The following is an 18415-nucleotide window of genomic DNA, read 5'->3' on the forward strand; positions in this document are numbered from 1 at the left end:
ATAGGAATGCAATCCTGATATCCGAGCAGTTCAAGTTCACTAGTTTGTTGAATAGAGTAGATTCATCTCTTTTTCCTCACTGTAAAAAACACTCTATTATTAGAATTCAGGTATCTAGTTTGAAAACCACAGTCTTACTACAGATGCTTGTGAGGTGACCGAGACGCCTGCAGAAGTGAAGGGGGCATTGAGAGGCAGAAGATACTGAATATGCAACGCACAGAGAGCTCTTTTAGTAGCAACAGCCTTTTCTGAAAGGAACAGCAGCCTTGCCAGGTTTCAGCTCCAACTTACAGCAGGATCTTTAGTGCAGCAGGAAAAGGGGACCCCGCAGCGCTCTCGACTGGCGTTAGAATCCGTACAGTTGAAATAGATGTTGAGGTTCCAGTCGTCTGCTCCAAAGGCACCACAGCATTGCCACTAGAGAGAGTGAGAGAAATGTAACAATAATGACTCCACGAGGAATGAGTACTTTTACCAGTTCTTTACTTTTTCCATGACAAAAAGAGATGAAAGGAGTGCTGCCTTCTTGTTTTTTGTTTGTTGATAAAGGACTGTTAACACTTGGCCCTTATGGCAAAGTTTCGCTGGTGTTGGTACTATAGGTAAAAAGACGTTGAAGACTTGAAACATGGACCAACAAAGCCCAACACATACCGTATATACTAGAGTATAAACTGACACAAATATAAGCTGAGGCACGTAATTTTACAACAAAAAACTGGGAAAACGTATTAACTCAAGCATAAGCTGAGGGTGGGAAATGCAGCAGCTACTGATACATTTCAAAATAAAAATAGATACCAATAAAATTACATTAATTGAAGCATCAGTAGGTTAAATGTTTTTGAATATTTACATAAAACTACAATTTAAGATAAAACTGTCCAACTCTGACTAAACCATTATTCTAACCTTCTACAATGTAAATGTGCTTACATATCCTTCCAATAATAATAGAGTAAAATAATAAATGTAATAATCACAGTAATAATAAAGAAAAATAATAAATGTAATAATAATAATAATAAACAGAGAAAAATAATACAAGGACTAATAATAGAGTAAAATAATGTAAATGTAATAATAACAATAGAGTAAAATGGTAAATGTAAGAAGAAGAAAAATGTAAATGAAATAATAATAATAATAATAGAGTAAAATAATGTAAATGCAATAATAACAATAATAGAGTAAAATAATAAATGTAATAATAACAGAATAAAATGATAAATAATTTTGACTCGAATATAAGCTAAGGGAGGGCTTTTTCAGCCTAAAAAAGGGCAAAAAACCCAGTTTAGACTCATGTATACACAGTACATAAGCTACCGATTTAGGTAAGCATAATTTCAAGGTATTTCCATGCTGGAAATGCATGCAGAGCTTATATGACTGTTTGTTCTAACACATGATCAATTTGACCTACTGAAAATTAAGATGAACAAGAGAATTTTTAAAAAGTGTCCTATGTTGGAGTGCTGCAGATGGATTAGGTGATCTTCTCCACACTATTCACAGCATAAGACAGAATATACCAATATATATAGCAACCTGCCACATGTAAACAACTAGCCATAGAGAGGCAGCTACCAATTGTAGAGTAGGCATTTAATACAATCCATCTTGATCTCACATGAAGGCTAAAATCCATCCTTGCATTGGCTTTCCCACCACGTTCACTACAAACACAATCACTCATGATCCATGTAATAAACAAAGAAGAACTAACCTCTGGCTGGCTCCAGAAACCAAAGAACAACTTTATTTATTTATTGCATGCACCTTAAATGGGTTTATTTCATGTACCTTAAATGCAATGTTTGTATGCAACATTGTACATGGCTTACTTTTGATTTGCTTTCCTGACAGCTTCCAAATTCTAACATTCACTTTGAATAGAATCTGTGGCTGCAAACATAATGAAAGCTTTCCCATTTTTATTTCCACTGAGAAAAAGGTAATTACCATTAATCCACCTGAAAGAACTACAGTCAGCTTTCCATATCCCTGGAATCTGCGTCCATGGATTGAAATACCTATGGCAAAAAAAATACCCCCCTTCACACAAACACTGTGCAAAAAAAAAATCCCCCAAACAAACAACTAACCCATTTTACATAGGGATACAATTTTACAGTGTACAGAGATATGAACATCCACAGATTTTGGAACCAAGCCCCAGTGGATATCAAGGGCCCACCGTATGACCCAAAATAATGGTTGACACAATATCTAGGTAATATACAAAGTGTTTTCTAATCAAGGTAATTAGGACCATTACAGAGATTACAATTATAATCATGCCGCAAATGTTTGTGTTGCTTCTTTTAGAAATGAAAAAACGAGGAAAAGAAATAAGTATGAAATGGGGAGAAGTCACCTTATAAAAAGGTATATTTTTCCTAAACAAGTAGAATTGTCACTTACATATTCTTGAGTGAAGTCAATGAGGTTTTGCAAATCAATGTCATCTCTGTATGCTCGGATGTTGTTGTTGATAAAAAAATACAGCTGGTCCTTGATCCAGTCTTTGAAAACAAATGTCAGAACACCGGCTGTGAGTTCCAGGAAGAAGATAATTCCCAGGAATACTGAGAACTGCAAAGAAGGAGAAATATTTTAGTCAAGTTCTTCTTCTTTATTTGGCTGCCACATTTAACAGTCAGAGCATATCATTCTATATAATATGGCATTGGGTGCCTAATGCAGGATGATGATGATGATGATGATGATGATGATGATGAAGAACTTTGTTTATACCCTGCCTTTTCCCCAAAAGTGAGACTCAGTGTTCTTATTTTGAATCAAGAGATGAAAGTTTTTAGTCTTTATGGCTTCTACATTATACTGGGAAGTGAATAGACACTGCCTCTGAAATCTTGAAAATTATACAACACAAAAGACGACCCCAAAATGCAATTTTGCAAAACGAGAAAAACCCCATTGCTTAATTTTCACAATACTCAGCTTCTTTCTGGGCGCATACATGTGCTTTGAGTGGATAGAGACAGAAAAGCATAGAATCATGGAATGCTCCATGCATCAGAAAAATATATTCTCATATTTCCACATCATGGTTGACCTGTTTTCTGTAATATCTGAAGGGGACAGATGTGTGTTCAGACATGGGCCTGAAAAACTGAGCCATCTGTGGCTATTCTTCAACATGAAATGCACCCTTGCTACACTCCTGAGCATCATGAAGACAGATGGGGTCTTGCCTAGGCACTGTCCTAAAGGCACTACAAATCACCACAGAGGCAACCATGTCAAGAGGAATTACTGCTTCTAAAGTAGTAAAACATCAAACCATTTCCCACGAATTCTCTTCTTTGGTGACCATGACCTTTGGCTTGTGTCCAAATAAAACCTGAGTAATGTAGTTACTACTAGCAAATTGTATGAATATTATAGACTGGAAATGATCCAAATGATCATTGAACCTGTCTTTCAAAAGCAAGAAGCAGCCTTGCATACTGGTTGTCCAATCTTGTCCAGACTCAATTTAGCCATTTTCCAAAAAGGAACCATAAAAGCAAGAGACCACCAGATGGCTCAACCAAAGGAGCCAAGAGATTATAGGTAAACCTTATTAACTACTACAACATTAACCAAATATCACCCGGTCTAACCTTTACATACTAATTAGTTGAAAGCCTAAACATTTTTACAAGCTTTTTGAACTGGGAAAAATTATATTAGGTTGCAGAAGCGGTCATATTACAATGGAGATACAAAGTAAAAACAGAATGCTTTCCTGTCTATGAGAATGGTATTTTGGAGTGAAGGCTGGGAAATCTGTAATAACCACAACTCACTTGAAGAACTGAGAAGATTGTTCCATGGAAAGAATGAATGAAATGTAAACCTATTCAAACATTTGGCCCAAAAGAAATACAGTCTGAAATACAGTCAGTGGTGGCAAATACAGATTTAGGATGAGGAAGGAGAAAGTAGGAAGAAGTGGAAATCTTTGGTTATGGCATATCTGATAACTACAAATTACATAGGATAGTCAATGTGGGTGGCCTGCCTCAGAACAGAGATTGGTTCACATAACTTGTCAAAGCCACAGCCTAGAAAATTTACTTTTTTGGATGAAAACTCTTAGAATCCCTTAACCAATGTAGCCATAATGTCTGGAAGAATCTGGGTGTCACACAGACATCTTAAAATAATTATCTCACACTGTGGTCCAGAACATTATACACATGTAATTATCAAATGTACACACTGTGTCTTGTCCAACACTAAAAGCATTGAATGACTTACTGTAATCCATTAGAAAGTGCATCACTTGAAAGTGAATCCTCAGAAATATTTAATTGGTCTTACATGCCATATATTTGAGGCATTTTTTGTTTGAAAGTAAAGCGAGGGCATCTGCAATATAACACAATCCATGCAACTTAAAAGGAGCACTTTGTTTGGGGATGCCTCTTGAATAAAGCAATGGCTACAGCAATTGTGCAGGCTACTTACAAACTTGAGAAGGAAGGTGTTCTCCCGCAGAGCTCCAATGCATCCTGCAAACCCCAAAATGAACATCACTCCTCCAACCACAAGGAAAAGCCAAACTGGATCAAATCCTCCCAAGTCAGTGATGGAGGAGATGTTGGACAACACTCCCTTGGGTAATGGGTGAGGGTGGGAGAAGAGAGAGAAAAACATTCAGATTACAGATATATCCAACTAATGCTGTAGCTCTGTTGCTATTCTTTTTGACACTGAGCAACAGCAACACAGACATTTTGCATTTAAGTCCAGTAGATAGTAATATGGTTATGTTTGAAAGTGATGTTTCCTGACAGTTCTTTATCTGTTCTAAAACATACCACCACTCCAATGCGATCAGGCACACAGTCATATCCTTTGTGAGGGAAATACAAGACATGTCACTTAGTGAACCATTATACCAAAAGGCCAGGGAAGAATGAAAACAGGATAGGAAAGAAAGAGGTTGAGCAAGGTCAGCACTGGTAACTTGTAAGTTCAAAGGATTAGAACTGTTGTCTGATAGAAGACTTTAATCTGCCAGTTGATCTATTAATTAGTTATGTTGAAATATGTTAGTGACTACTACAACTTTTCTAAGACTATGCTTTCGGAGATGCTGTAAAAAGTATATGAAATTTGTTAACTGAACAAACATCAACGCATTATTGGAAGCAGTATTCTCCATCATTCTGTACTACATTAAAAGAGGAGAATCAGAGAAATTTGAACACACTTCCATGTGTGTTTTTCACTTATTATGGTCAAAAAAGTTAGAATTTACTACCAGCCAGTGGTTTCCAAATTAGAGGATAGTGAATCCATTTGCTTTTAATGCAAATGTTGATGGTGCTCTCCAACGTACCAGATCTATCCTGAAGATAGGGTTCAGGACCATGGAAAGTTCTGATTAAAAATTGGGAATGATAGGCTTCGGGGGGGGGGGGGGTTCGGACAGTCTGTTTGCAATAAATAACACAAGAAAGCTTGGGCTGGAAAATAATGGGATTCTACTCTAACTGATCCTACTGCATCTGTGTCTTCCTGCCTACAAGACACAGGTAAACAGCAGCTTCAGAATTCCTTGCTTAGTCCACATAAAAGAGAAAATGTAGAGAAAGCTGGAAAATAGATAAGCCAACTGCCTCCAGCATGTTAAAAAACAAAGAACCACAGATTCATATGCTTGGCTACCAAAATGTAAATCATAAAAAAATGTGGAAGTTGGTGAGGAAAACACTATCCCTGGAAGCATTTTGCTAGAAGCCTGCAAGAGGACCCTCTGAAAGATTCAAAATGTTTTGTTTGCATATGCAAGGCTCCTCTGACCTGGTTGTTTCGTTTTACATCTACTCAGACTAACACCCACCCACCCTTTTGAATAAAAAGTTTGGTGAAACATACTGAACTGCTTTGTGTGTTGTAGTAGTTGAATAGAACTCTATTTTTTCCATGTCAATTCTGTCTCTAGTACCAGTGAAAAAAGTAATGCCCAGGAGAACATCTACTTCATTAATGGAGGCATATCTGTATTCAGTGGCTGTGCCTATAAGACATCTATGTATTTTGGTGGGACTTGAACCATCTTCTCTGCTGGACATATCTCAAAATACTGTGCTTTTATTTTTGATAGAGACAGATAGATAGCTGTACGTGCATACACACATGTCTACACTCCCACAAAATATGAACAAAATATGATCACACACACACAATCCAAATATCAATGTTCTTTCAGGCAAGGAATGCAACTTCTTTCCAAAATGTTATTTGTATTACACTACATGCGGAACTACAATGTTTGCATAAATGTGTTTGGTGAGTGGGTGGAATACTCTATGGAGTGATGCATTCAACATCCTCTCCCCCCTGCATCTCATGCTGGCCCCAGCCCCGAGATCTGTATTTTCGAAAGATGGAAGGAGCAGAGGAGTTTCCTGGCTGGTCTCCAGCTCAGCTGCCTGCCCCGCGCCTTTCCTCTTGTAATGCATTGCAATCGAACTAAACTCCAGGGGAGCTTTTTTCCCCTTCACACTGACACATCTGAGCCAGTCTCACTCAACATTTGATAAAAATGAACTCATAAAATGCTTTTTATTTACATTTGGGTCCTCCCTTTCTAATCACTTTGATGCACTCATATCTAACCGCTGAGAGAGTTTATTGCATATCTCACATCAATTTAAGAAACCACAAGAAAAGGCAAAATCTTAAATTAGAAAGGAGTAGGAAGTGCAACTGGGAACAAAGTGCATTAACCAAAATTTGGGACCTAGGGGGTTGGCCAGAGGGGGGTGGGTGGGTGTTAGTCTGAGTAGATTTGACAAAGGGAACAAGATTCAATCATCCCAAGATTTGAAAATGTCCTGTATTTGAAGTTTTGCCTGGTCCAAAGAGAGGCATCAAAGTTGCATGTCAGTAGTTAACCCAACAGAAAACCAAAATACTCTAAAATCTGAAATTATCCATATCGGTGCCTGAGATAGTGACACTTATGCTTTCTAATGATACCGTGTACAAAAATACTGTTTCGTGTATAAAATAACTGAAAATATTGTGTATAAAAATACATTCAAGCTATGTGTATAAGGTGTATTTGAAATATAAATGAATTTCATATTTAGACTTGGGTTCCATCTCCAAGGTATCTCATATTCCAAAATCTGAAAAAAAAATCCAAAACACTTCTGGTGCCAAGTATTTTGGATAGGGGATACTCAATGTGTCATCCTTTCTAAATTTGCATCTAAGCATATACCTATGCTCAAGCCAAGCCATGTTTAATGCAAATAGGAGACTATGGAAAATACATTTCCTCTTTTTTTTTGTGTGGTGTTGCATAAGCAGATAGCTGTACGTGCATGTACACATGTCAGCAGGCTTTTCCACACACTAACTTTACTGCAATTGAAAGAAACTTTAGAAGCAGCCTGCAACCAAAAGCATTCTTGTAAAATGAGAGAGAAAAATCAGTAACAAAGAACAAAGTGTTGGTGGTCTTCAAAAGAAAGCCCAAAATATAGTCCTCTCTAATGGACGTTTTCTTTCTGCTGAATAGAAGGTGGACTTTCCCACGCATCTGTATGACCAGTGAACCCTGACTAATAAATATATGCAGAGCATGAAAAGAAATGCAACTACTCTGACATGTTAGTCTTTAATAAGCACAGGACTTTTTTCTTCTTCTTCTTCTTTGATAGCCACAGTGAAACATTTCAGCCTGCTCTGAAACAACAAGGGGACAGGTCAACAGTAATTACTGGAAGGCCCATATCAACTGGTTCTTTCAACACCGCATTGCATATTCCTCTTTCAAAAGAAGGGACTGTTTTTGCGATTAAGAGGAGACGCAAACATTTGTCTGAAGAGCCAAAAAAATTTATATGCCACTGGTTGAGTTACTCAATGTTTATTTATATCCTAAAAGTATTCCAAAGGATTTTCAAAGCTTGCACTTATAACCAAGCACCAATCATTTTAATGACAACAGAACTAAAAACCCAGATACAAATACATCCAAAAATGAACATCCATGTGAAAATTTAAAAACTCTTCACTTCACAACAAAAGTCATTTGCGTTAAAACAGGCTACTACAGCACTGGTTTCCAAACTGTGAGATTTTAAATGTTGTGGGGCTACAATTCCCAGAATTTCTAGTCCGTTAGCCACATTGTTTGGGGTATCTGGGAGCTGGTCCAACAAATCTAGAGACCCAAGTTTGGAAACTAAAAGATATCACAAAAAGATATCACAGCAGAGATTCCCTCACCTGATCGTTACTTTGCACAAAATGAGCCAGGAAAGGATTTCTGCAAAGTCCCTCAAACTCTGGTCCAAGAATAGGAAAGTAATCATTCAAATACCTAATATAGAGGCTGGAGACAACTTTCTCCACATTTTGAGGCAGTCCGCAATTCTCCTCAACATTGTACTTAAGGTTGCTGCCAACACCCTTCAATTTGCACTAAAACTGGAGCCAAAGGAAGGACTTGGCTGACTGCTACTTGAAAACTGATCTTTGCAGAAAAGGGTCCCGTTTCTAATCTGACATGGAGCCCTTTCAAGAGGCAGATCTGCTAAAACTCTTCAAAGAAACATCTTCTCTACCTCATGTTCCAGAGACCAAAGAGGCACATCTGGATTGAAGAGGTGCAGACCCCATTGTGATAAAAAGGGACAGGGCTGGAAAGGTGCAATATTTACGATCTGCATTGCACAACTAAGGGGGAAAGATTGATATGTCTTCCTCAAGTAGAGTCAAGTGTCTCACTACCAACACAGACAAGTATCAAGCTGCAATTTTTAGTTGATAGCTCAAGGAACTGTGCATGTAGTAAAGGAGGGTTTTGAAAAAATATTTGTTTTGACAGTGGTGTCTTAACAAAGATAAATACATGGCAGTCTAATTGATCCAACCTCGGTACAGGATGGAATAAAATTAGTACGCAGAGTTATGAAAAAGCAGATGATGTTCTGGCAACAACTGCTACATTAAGATAGAAATTTAGTAAATATTAAGCCTTTATTAGCTGGAAGGTGCCTATCACTGATTATTTTCACACAATGAGGAAAAGACATGGTGAGTGGCGTATGGAAAGGTTTCTTCCTGGAGCTCAAAGGAAAAGCTAAAAGGAAAAAAAACCCCATAAATCACTGGATAAAGCGACTCACTTGTCTCATTGTGCCTTCTGAGTTCTCTGCCTCCATCTTTCAAACAGCCCCTTTTCAGGTTCACAGTTTAGGATGCTAATTTTGAGTTTCTCTTTAAGCCGGACTGACTGGTTGTCAAACCTGTTTTTTGTTGCTTGGTGAGCAAGCCCTATTCCATTCTCTAATGACTGCAAGGAAAAATCTCATTTTTTAAAAAACCCACCAGCCACTATTGCTTGCACGATTTCACCAAAGCATCAGTTAATTGCAACTGAAGGCTACCTACTGGTATGGGATGATTTGTGGTGTGATACAATTTAACAATATCTTATTTTATGAAATGGGACCTGGATGAGAAATCAATTAATTTTTACCTTTTGTAAAATTTAAATAAACCCTTGTAACGGTTTATATATAATTTGCATACATAGATGCAGATCTCTTTAGTACAGGCTTCCGTATATATTATGACTGAATTGTGTCCAGCAGAACATAAATCTGGGCTGCCTTTTAAAACCGAATTTTCCCATGTTGGTTTTTACAACAATCAACTTAATGCCCTAAACAGCAATCCTGGGATTTGTAGTTTAGTGAAGCACCAGCACTTTTTCTAGAGAAGCCTAAAGACCTGGTAAAACTACAACCCCTAGGATTCCATGGCATTGGACCATGGGAGGTAAAGTGGTGTCAAACTGTATTAATTCTATAGTATATATGCACCTAAACGTATTATCATAGAATCACTGAGTTGGAAGAGAACTTGTGGGCCATACAGTCCAACCCCCTGCCAAGAAGCAGGAAAATCACATGCAAAGCACCCTGAGAGATGGCCATCCAGCTTCTATTGAAAAGCCTCCAAAGAAGGAACCTCCACCACACTCTGGGGCAGAGAGTTCCACTGCTGAACAGCTCTCACAGTTAAGAAGTTCTTCCTAATGTTCAGGTGGAATTTCCTTTCCTGTAGTTTGAAGCCATTGTTCCGCTTCCTAGTTACCAGGGCAGTAGAAAACAAGCCTGCTCCCTATGACTTCCCCTCTTAGCCTTCTCTTCTGCAAGCTAAAAATGGTCTCCTAAATTCCAATTCAGTGCTCCTAGGGTGCATCTACAATGTATAATTAACGCTGTTTGATATGGTTCAGTGCTATACAATCCTGGAATTTATAGTTTTGTGAGATACTGGTACTTTCTGGAAAAGAAGGCTAAAGACCTTGTAAAAACTACAACTTTCAAGATGTCATTGCATGGGAAGTAAAATGGTAGCAAATGGCAAATACAGAATCCAACGATATGCAGGTCAAGCCTGATTTTGGGTCAAAGCAAAAATAAAATATGGAATGCAAACCAAAACTAGAAATATCTTCTCTGTTGTTGTTGTGTGCCTTGAAGTTATTTCTTACAGCAATCCCCTCACAGGGTTTTCTCAACAAAGTTTGTTCAGAGAGAGGTTTGCCTTTGCCTCTCTCCGAGACTGAGATTGTCAACTTACCCAAGGTCACCATAGATAACCATGGATGAGTATGGACTCATACCTTAGTCTCCAGTCACAATCCAACAATCCCAAAAACAGAGCACTGAATGGGCATCTTTTCTTAAAGCTAGGGACAATCTTTCCTAATCAAGTATAGAGTTGATAGTTCTTCATTTCTGCACATTTTATAGTATAATTCACCTACATACATTTACAAAAAGAAAACAGGTGCTTTATTTTTCCTTGCAGGTGATTCAAATACAGCTAAACAATGCACCTTTTCAGAATTTTGAAAAGTTACTTTTTCTGAAAAATTCCCAAATTTATATTTGTTTGGAGAAGCTATAATTCAAAAAGGCAATGTTTACCAGCTCAGCCTAGAACCTAAAAATACAGGCCTGCCACTCTTAGTTAAATTCACCAATGAGCTTCATGTTTTAACAATGCAAGTACAATAAATTAAAACTCTTTTTTTTAAAAAAAATCAAATATTTACTTGCCGTCTAGACAAGATGGGGAAGTATGTGATCCTCCAGATATTGTCTAAGGCCAATTATTAGGAATGACCTAATACAAAGTTTGCTGACAAATGGAGGCCACATGTTCACCTATACTGGTCAAACACAGAGTTAATATCCTGCAAGAACTTTCTTTGTATGGCATTACTGCCACGCAAAGAAATGCTGTACTGCTTTTCAAGCAAAGGGAAATTGGGAGGAAGGAAGGGAACACATTTAATTAATTAATAACTTCTCCAAATTCTACTTACTTTTTCATTCCAGGCCCAAAGTCCAATTCCAAGAAATGCTATTCCCAGGAACTGAAAGAGAAACAAAATGGAATTAAGAAGAGAAAACATTCCAACGGGACTATTTTATATTATACTTTGGTTTAATTAGTTCAGTGGTTTAACATGCAGTTCCCCATGTTGTGGGGACTCTCAACCATAAAATTATTTTTGTTGCTACGTCTTAACTGTAATTTTGCTACTGTTATGAATTGTACCGATCCCTAGGTTGAGAAACATCAAATTAGTTAGTCATATATAAACATATTATCAAAGCATTTATTGAAGACCACATGGAAGGCTATATCATATCTTGGCAAGGTTCCAATTTTGAAGAACAACCTTGACTCAAACCAGGTATATGAAAAATCCTGACTGAAATTTGGATTACGCACGGAGAGGTAAACTAAACCAGTGATTCCCAAAGATTTAGGTAGGGTGTTGAAATTCAAAATACCTGAAAATCAGAGTTTAGAGAACAATCTAAAAAGACATGCAAAAGGATGCACCAGTACAAGTTGTTGAGAAAAAGACACTGTTAATACTAACAATATCACAACACAAGTGTTGCCCAAGCTCATTACTCTATATTTGGAATTACATTTATTCCACACTAGGAGGTTTACTTAGCATTGCTCAGGTTGATAATTATTTCATTTATGATTTGAATGAAATAAAAAGACTGTTGGCAGCTATAATCCTTGAAATCTGTCGCCCACCAAGTTTCATGCAAAACTGACAAAACCAAACTCTTTTCTCAAAAAAGCTAGTTGCCCCCAAACTTCTACAAATATAAATATCAAAGACTAATTCATAAATGTGAGTCTACAGTTTAAAACGAGAAAAATACTAAACGTTTGGGAGGTATCTGAAGTATTTGACAATCTTTCTTTGGGTCTCTTTCACAATAGAGAAAAAATCCACTTAAAATCCGGTTTCTGCCTCCTGCAGAATTCTGGAGTTTGTAGTTTCGTGAGGCTGTTAAAGGCTCCTCCCTAAACTGCAAACCCCAGAATTCTGCAGGAGGCAGAAACCGGATTTTAAATGGATTTTTTCTCTAATGTGATGTGTCCCAATTTAACACAGCAAGCCTGGTGGCTTTCTGATAAAGCATGTGGATTTGTACAGTATTACATTATAGACAAATACTATAGATCAAGGGTCCTCAAACTTTTTAAACAGAGGGCCAGGTCACAGTCCCTCAAACTGTTGGAGAGCTGGATTATAATGTGAAAAAAACATGAATGAATTCCTATGCACACCGTACATATCTTATTTGTAGTGCAAAAAACCACTTAAAAACAATACAATAATTAAAATGAAGAACAATTTTAACAAATATAACCCTATCAGTATTTCAATGGGAAGTGTGGGCCTGCTTTTGGCTGATGAAATAGGATTGTTGTTGTTGTTGTTGTTGTGTGCTTTCAAGTTGTTTCAGACTTAGGTTGACCCTGAGTGAGGGCCGGGTAAATGATGTTGGAGGGCTGTATCTGGCCCCCAGGCCTTAGTTTGGGGACCCCTGCTATAGATCAGAGTCTAGACCAGTAATACTCAAAGTAGTGACTCCTAGACCAGTCACAGTCTTTAAATTATTGCCTGCCAATTCCCAGGGAGTTTTCAGGAAAGAAAGAAACAATTGTGCCCAATAGGAATGAATATAGTTTCGGTCCTGGAGCACTGGAAAAAATAATCGCTGGTCCCCCACAGCACATAACCAGAAGAGCATAGGTGCAAACCTATGACGTTATACTATTAAGAACTATGTTCTTAATGCATTTTAGACCATTACAGATGAAACCTTAGACATTAACAGCACAAGCCATTACATATCAGCTCAGAAACCAGATGCCTTACATTCAATGTGGTTTATTTGTAAGTAAGTGCACAGAATAGCAATCCAAGAACAATTATGATCTAGTTTAAAACAGAACTGGTAGTCCTCCAGATGCTGGGCTACAACAACTCTCACTGCTTACTGATGACAGCAATAGGAGGCTATTGCTTTCATACGTGGCTCACTGCATTTGTCTAACTTATTCTAGAAAAAATAAATCCAGGATGCTGGACTACTTAACCTTGACATGAATCAGCATCTCTTCAATCTTTAACTCTGAGAACTCAGTGACTTTAGATGCCAACATTCTAGATATAGTCTACAGGTCATGGTTAACCTCCTAAAAATAGTACAAAAATAAGTTGGGACAGTTGGGATATATCGTATTCAGAAAATCTCTTGGAAATGGAAGATTTCAGAATCATAGTCATAAGTTAGTAAGGACACCCATCGAATGTTGGATTTCAAAAGTCATAGTTGAGAACGCACATCTATCTTAGCCTCATTCACACTGGAAAGGCCTGCAATTGATTCAAGAACCAAAACATGTTTTTGATCACTGAAAACTAAGTCTCTAAAAGTGAAGTCATAATTTAATCATTGCCATCCTTTCAATGTGCAGCCTTTCAGTTTGCATTAGTAGAAATTTAAACTGCTTTCCCATACTCCCAAAATCATAACTGTAAGTAATTCCAGAATTATATTCTTGGGAGAGTTGGTCAGTCTATTCAATGTTATGGCAACAATTTGTTTTGCTAAAAACTGCCAATTTTCCCACTTCCAAAAACATTTTACAATGCAATTTCTAGGTATTTACTGAGTAAGTAAGAATATAGTCTCATTAGAACAAATGTTTTTATAATCACACCACTTCTTCAAGAAGAACTTAACCCAAAGTTAAGTCATATTCCAGACACTGGTGGACAACTTGCACACACCCACAGACATCAAAAAATGCTCTCTTCCATGAAGCTCTCCTCAAACAAGTTGGCTCAGGTAGGATGTTGAATGGTCGCCAAATCACAGGGTTATGAACTTTTCCAGGAGCTTTGCCAAAGGCTCATGTTTCTGCACTGCACTTAAGCTATGTCTTCAAACTCTGAGGTAATGTTTAGTATATATTTATCTTCATTACTATAGCCATTAACAAACTGTACCTACACAATGCCAACGCCAAGTACATTGTTTCAGAAATCAGCTGTATAATAAGAAAAGGAATATAGGTATGGATGTACATTTCCATCACCGTAAAAACAAAAGCAACTTTTAATTTTTTTAAAAAAAATAGCAGCCAAAATCTACTTAGATCTGCCTACAAATATTCATAATTTCACTCTATAATGTGTAAAAAGCAAAAGAGAAGCAAAAAGTAAACAATGTACCTTAGTTGACATTACACCACCTCTCCTTTTCTTATACTGAAATAAAAATGATATAGTGGAAATATCTATCTGCATCCTTGGACAGTAAGAACTGAAAACAATCCACTGACTACTGCAGAAGCAGAGGCCAAAGTTACATCCACCACACTTGTATGAACCATAACAGTGGTTCTCAACCTGAGGGCCCTGAGGTGTTTTGGCCTACAACTCCCAGAAATCCTAACCAGTTTACCAGCTGTCAGGATTTCTGGGAGTTGAAGACCAAACCATCTGGGGACCCACAGCTTGAGAACCACTGAACTATATCATCCAAGCCAGAACAGATCCAAATGCTTTTATTTGAGAATAGCAGTGCATTTTTTTTTCAGGCTGTTGTCTATTGTATTAATCTGAGGCCTGATTCTAGACAAGTCACCAGTGATATGGAAGATTTTGTTGAATACAATGAAGATTAATAAATACAGACACTGGATTACAGAAGGGAATACTATTATACCACTCCATCTGCCATGAGGATGACCTGTACTGAGATCCCACATTTCTCAGGTGTACATTTCCTGGGCAGCTGCCAGCTCCACAAAGCATAGCTGTGATTGCTCGCCTTCTTTCAAACACAACAATAAAACATCCCTACTTTTCCTACAGCTTGGAAACAAAGGGTGGGGAAGAAAAACAAAAAAGAACAGAACAAAAGAAAACAATTCTTTAGCGTGCAAATAATCTTATCTCTGGAATGCTTTGATTGAGGGAGATGACTTCAGCTGAACTTTTAGTTGCTGTTCTCTGTCTAACAATTGATGTAATTCTTTCAATCCCACGGAAGACTTGTTGCATGTTGGTGAACATAGTAAACCATCTGGGACAATTCTCCCCTGGATGGAATAATAAAATCTGTTTGAGGCCACAGTTCAGAACTCAAACCATGCCTTTAGCATGTAAAACAGGAAAACCATGGTTGAAAAAAAACTTGCTTGCTTTTGTGATTTATCCTCTCAGAACTCAGCTTCATATATTGGTTGTTTTCTTCTCAGCACATTAAATGTCAAGCTAGAGAACCAAATTTACTTTGTCGGTTCATTTTTCTGAATTCCTCAGTATAACTCTCAAATTTAAAGCATCTATAAAATATGCAACTTAATAAAAAGTGGGCACAAAAACATCAATTAATGAAAATTGCTAAACCTGTTGCATTAGAAAATATCATTTGAAAACATGCATGTTTTAGAATAAAAAGAGCACAAAAATATGTATATTAAGAGGAAATAGTCATGAAAACACAAACAAATTTTGTGCAGACTGATACAGAAAAAGAATGAAATAAACTCCAGTTGGAAAAATCAGAAATTCAGCGAAACCAAAATTGTCAAATTGACCTTACATTCTAACATCCCTGAAGATGTTCAGTTTTATGTACATCAGCATGTAGGGAAAAGAAAAGAAATGAGATTTTGAAACTAAAAGAAAACAATCTAATTCTCCATGAATTGTACTTAAAAGATTATCAGATTCACATATTCTGATCCTGATAAGACCAGGAATCAAAACCAAGACATCCAGTAACCCGTACTTTTTGTGCATCCAACAATGAGATTCGTGACTCATTCTCCTTCCAGATGAGACAAGTTCTGCTAGCTAAGGGAATTCATCCCCGACATATTTTTGCAAGGCCAGATCAAAATCCCAAAACACACCTAATTCCAGGTTAAGTCCTATTACATCCAAAGAGGATAATTTTTAAACAAAGAGATGACTGACTTATGCATGACACATCACATTTATCCTATTCAAAATGGATTATATCCCAATTGGTACAAAAAGCACAGACAAGACTTTTGAAAATGTAGAAACTGGAACAAACTGACAAGGAGGTATTTTCGCCATTAAAAACTGGGTTCTCTATGGATGTGGTATTGGCCACGCTGGAGGTAAGCAACCTGTATGCAATAAATGTTTTGGACAACACTTGTAAGATGAAATCAATGAAACTGGTAACCAGGGATTATGAAAGTTGGGGCCAAGGTTGTTTTCTCCCATACTAAGAAACAGGCAATGCATGGAAGATATGCTCCTTTATTTTAAAATCAACACCATCATATAATAACTTGTGCTGAAACAAGAGTGATAAAAATATGCAATGGCCATTCAAATGTCTGCATGGAATGACAGATCTAAAGTCAAGTCCTGCACCCAAATATTAAAAACCTATAAAGCCATAGCTTTTGAAAAACCAAGACGTGGTGAAAGTCCACAAAGAGATAAGGAACCTTTGACCCTTCAGATGTTTTGGACTGCAACTCCTGGGCATTAACCATGCCGACTGGGGCTGCAGGGTGCTGGAAAATGGAAACACCTAGAAGACCCAAGGTTTCCCATTCCTCATCTCAAAAATTTCAGTTAAGTGAATCACTAAAGCAGAATGTGGACTAAAACTTTGTATTTAAAACAGCCAAGGCATTGTTCAATGTAGCTCTAATTACTAGTGATTTTCTAGGTTTACAAATGTTGCCTTGTTAAGTTTTATTAAATCCTTGTGGTTCAGCTGTCTTCACTCAAAATACATATGGCTGGAAGTTGCTCAGTAAATATACGAAGGGACACACTAGATGGTAATTAACATTAAACCATACCCCGCTTCTTCTGTGACTCATCTTTAAAGACTGGGTTTGTACTAAGGGCATCTAAAATCTATACTCAAGAATGGCCAAGGAGATTCAAATTAACCAAATTTTTGAAGAAAATTAATCAATGTCACACGAATGTGATTTTTTTACTTGTTGCTAACCACAAAGCATCGAAAACAATATCCTTTCATAACTTATAAGATATTGGAGAAAATATGGAGAAAGTTTTAAGGGCAATGAACAAAATTCTATTTGGCAATATGTATAAAATATCAACTGCTTTTGAGATTAAAAATTTAGAAGTTTCTGTTTACATTTTCTTTATGCTCTGGACTTTTGGTTGCCTTCATTTCAGTATGCCTTAGACCAAAGTTCAAAAATCACTCTGAAATTCAAAGGAAAATTAGTCTTGCCTTGATGTAAGTTTTATGCAAGAACCTCTTCCTTTCATTTCTCCTCATCTAGTCACCAAATTAGAAAACCTGCAGTAGAACTCACACTACATTAAATGGCATATATGACTCAGTTATCTATTATGCCTAATATGAGTACATATATAAAACTGTGAAAATGAGATACAGCATCTTCCTATTTTTTGGTATATGCCTAGCATTGTGGCATAGTAGCTGCAGAAATATGTTCACTCTTATTACAGGTTGAGCACCGTTATCTGGAAATTAGAAATGCTCCAAAATCTGAAATTGTCCACATGCGTGGCCGAGATAATGATACTTTTGCTTTCTGAAGGTTCAAACTTTACCTCTTGCATTTTATAAATTACTTTTAGACAGTCTACTAACAGCAGGGTACAAATTCCATTTTGAGAATCAATTCTATAAACATGAATCCAACTATTAGGTCCAGATTTTTACACTTCTGTAAATCCTAATATTGTAATTGGTCTACTCTAGTTGAAACTAGAAACTAGATTTAGGTGGGAGGAGGGAGATGACTTTTTATTGCCCAACTGAAAAAATTGTTTTATCCCAAGAAAACATGGAAGCATTGGGGGGGGGGGGGGGGAGAGAGAGAGAGAGATTAAAGAACATGCTAAATAAGCATATTTCTTTTCTCATCCCATTTAGCACATATATTTCTGTGAGTTAAAATATGACAAATTTTTTAATTACATGAACGCTCTCCCTATCCAGAGATATCACTAGCATTTCCC

The 18415-nt window shown here is 37.1% G+C and overlaps 1 protein-coding gene across 1 annotated transcript in view; it reads right to left on the reverse strand.

The window, feature by feature from the left end:
* Window positions 1-18415, reverse strand: part of TSPAN5 (tetraspanin 5) — an 89386-nt gene that overhangs the window by 10168 nt on the left and 60803 nt on the right. Inside the window, exons 2-5 of the mRNA XM_060779201.2 lie at window positions 11387-11437; window positions 4486-4632; window positions 2431-2601; window positions 295-420 (exon numbers count right to left, since the gene is read on the reverse strand). Of these exons, the coding sequence (XP_060635184.1) occupies window positions 295-420; window positions 2431-2601; window positions 4486-4632; window positions 11387-11437 (495 nt within the window). The remainder of the gene's footprint in view (window positions 1-294; window positions 421-2430; window positions 2602-4485; window positions 4633-11386; window positions 11438-18415) is intronic.

Source organism: Anolis sagrei, chromosome 5, assembly GCF_037176765.1.
Source record: "Anolis sagrei isolate rAnoSag1 chromosome 5, rAnoSag1.mat, whole genome shotgun sequence".
Taxonomy (NCBI): domain Eukaryota; kingdom Metazoa; phylum Chordata; class Lepidosauria; order Squamata; family Dactyloidae; genus Anolis; species Anolis sagrei.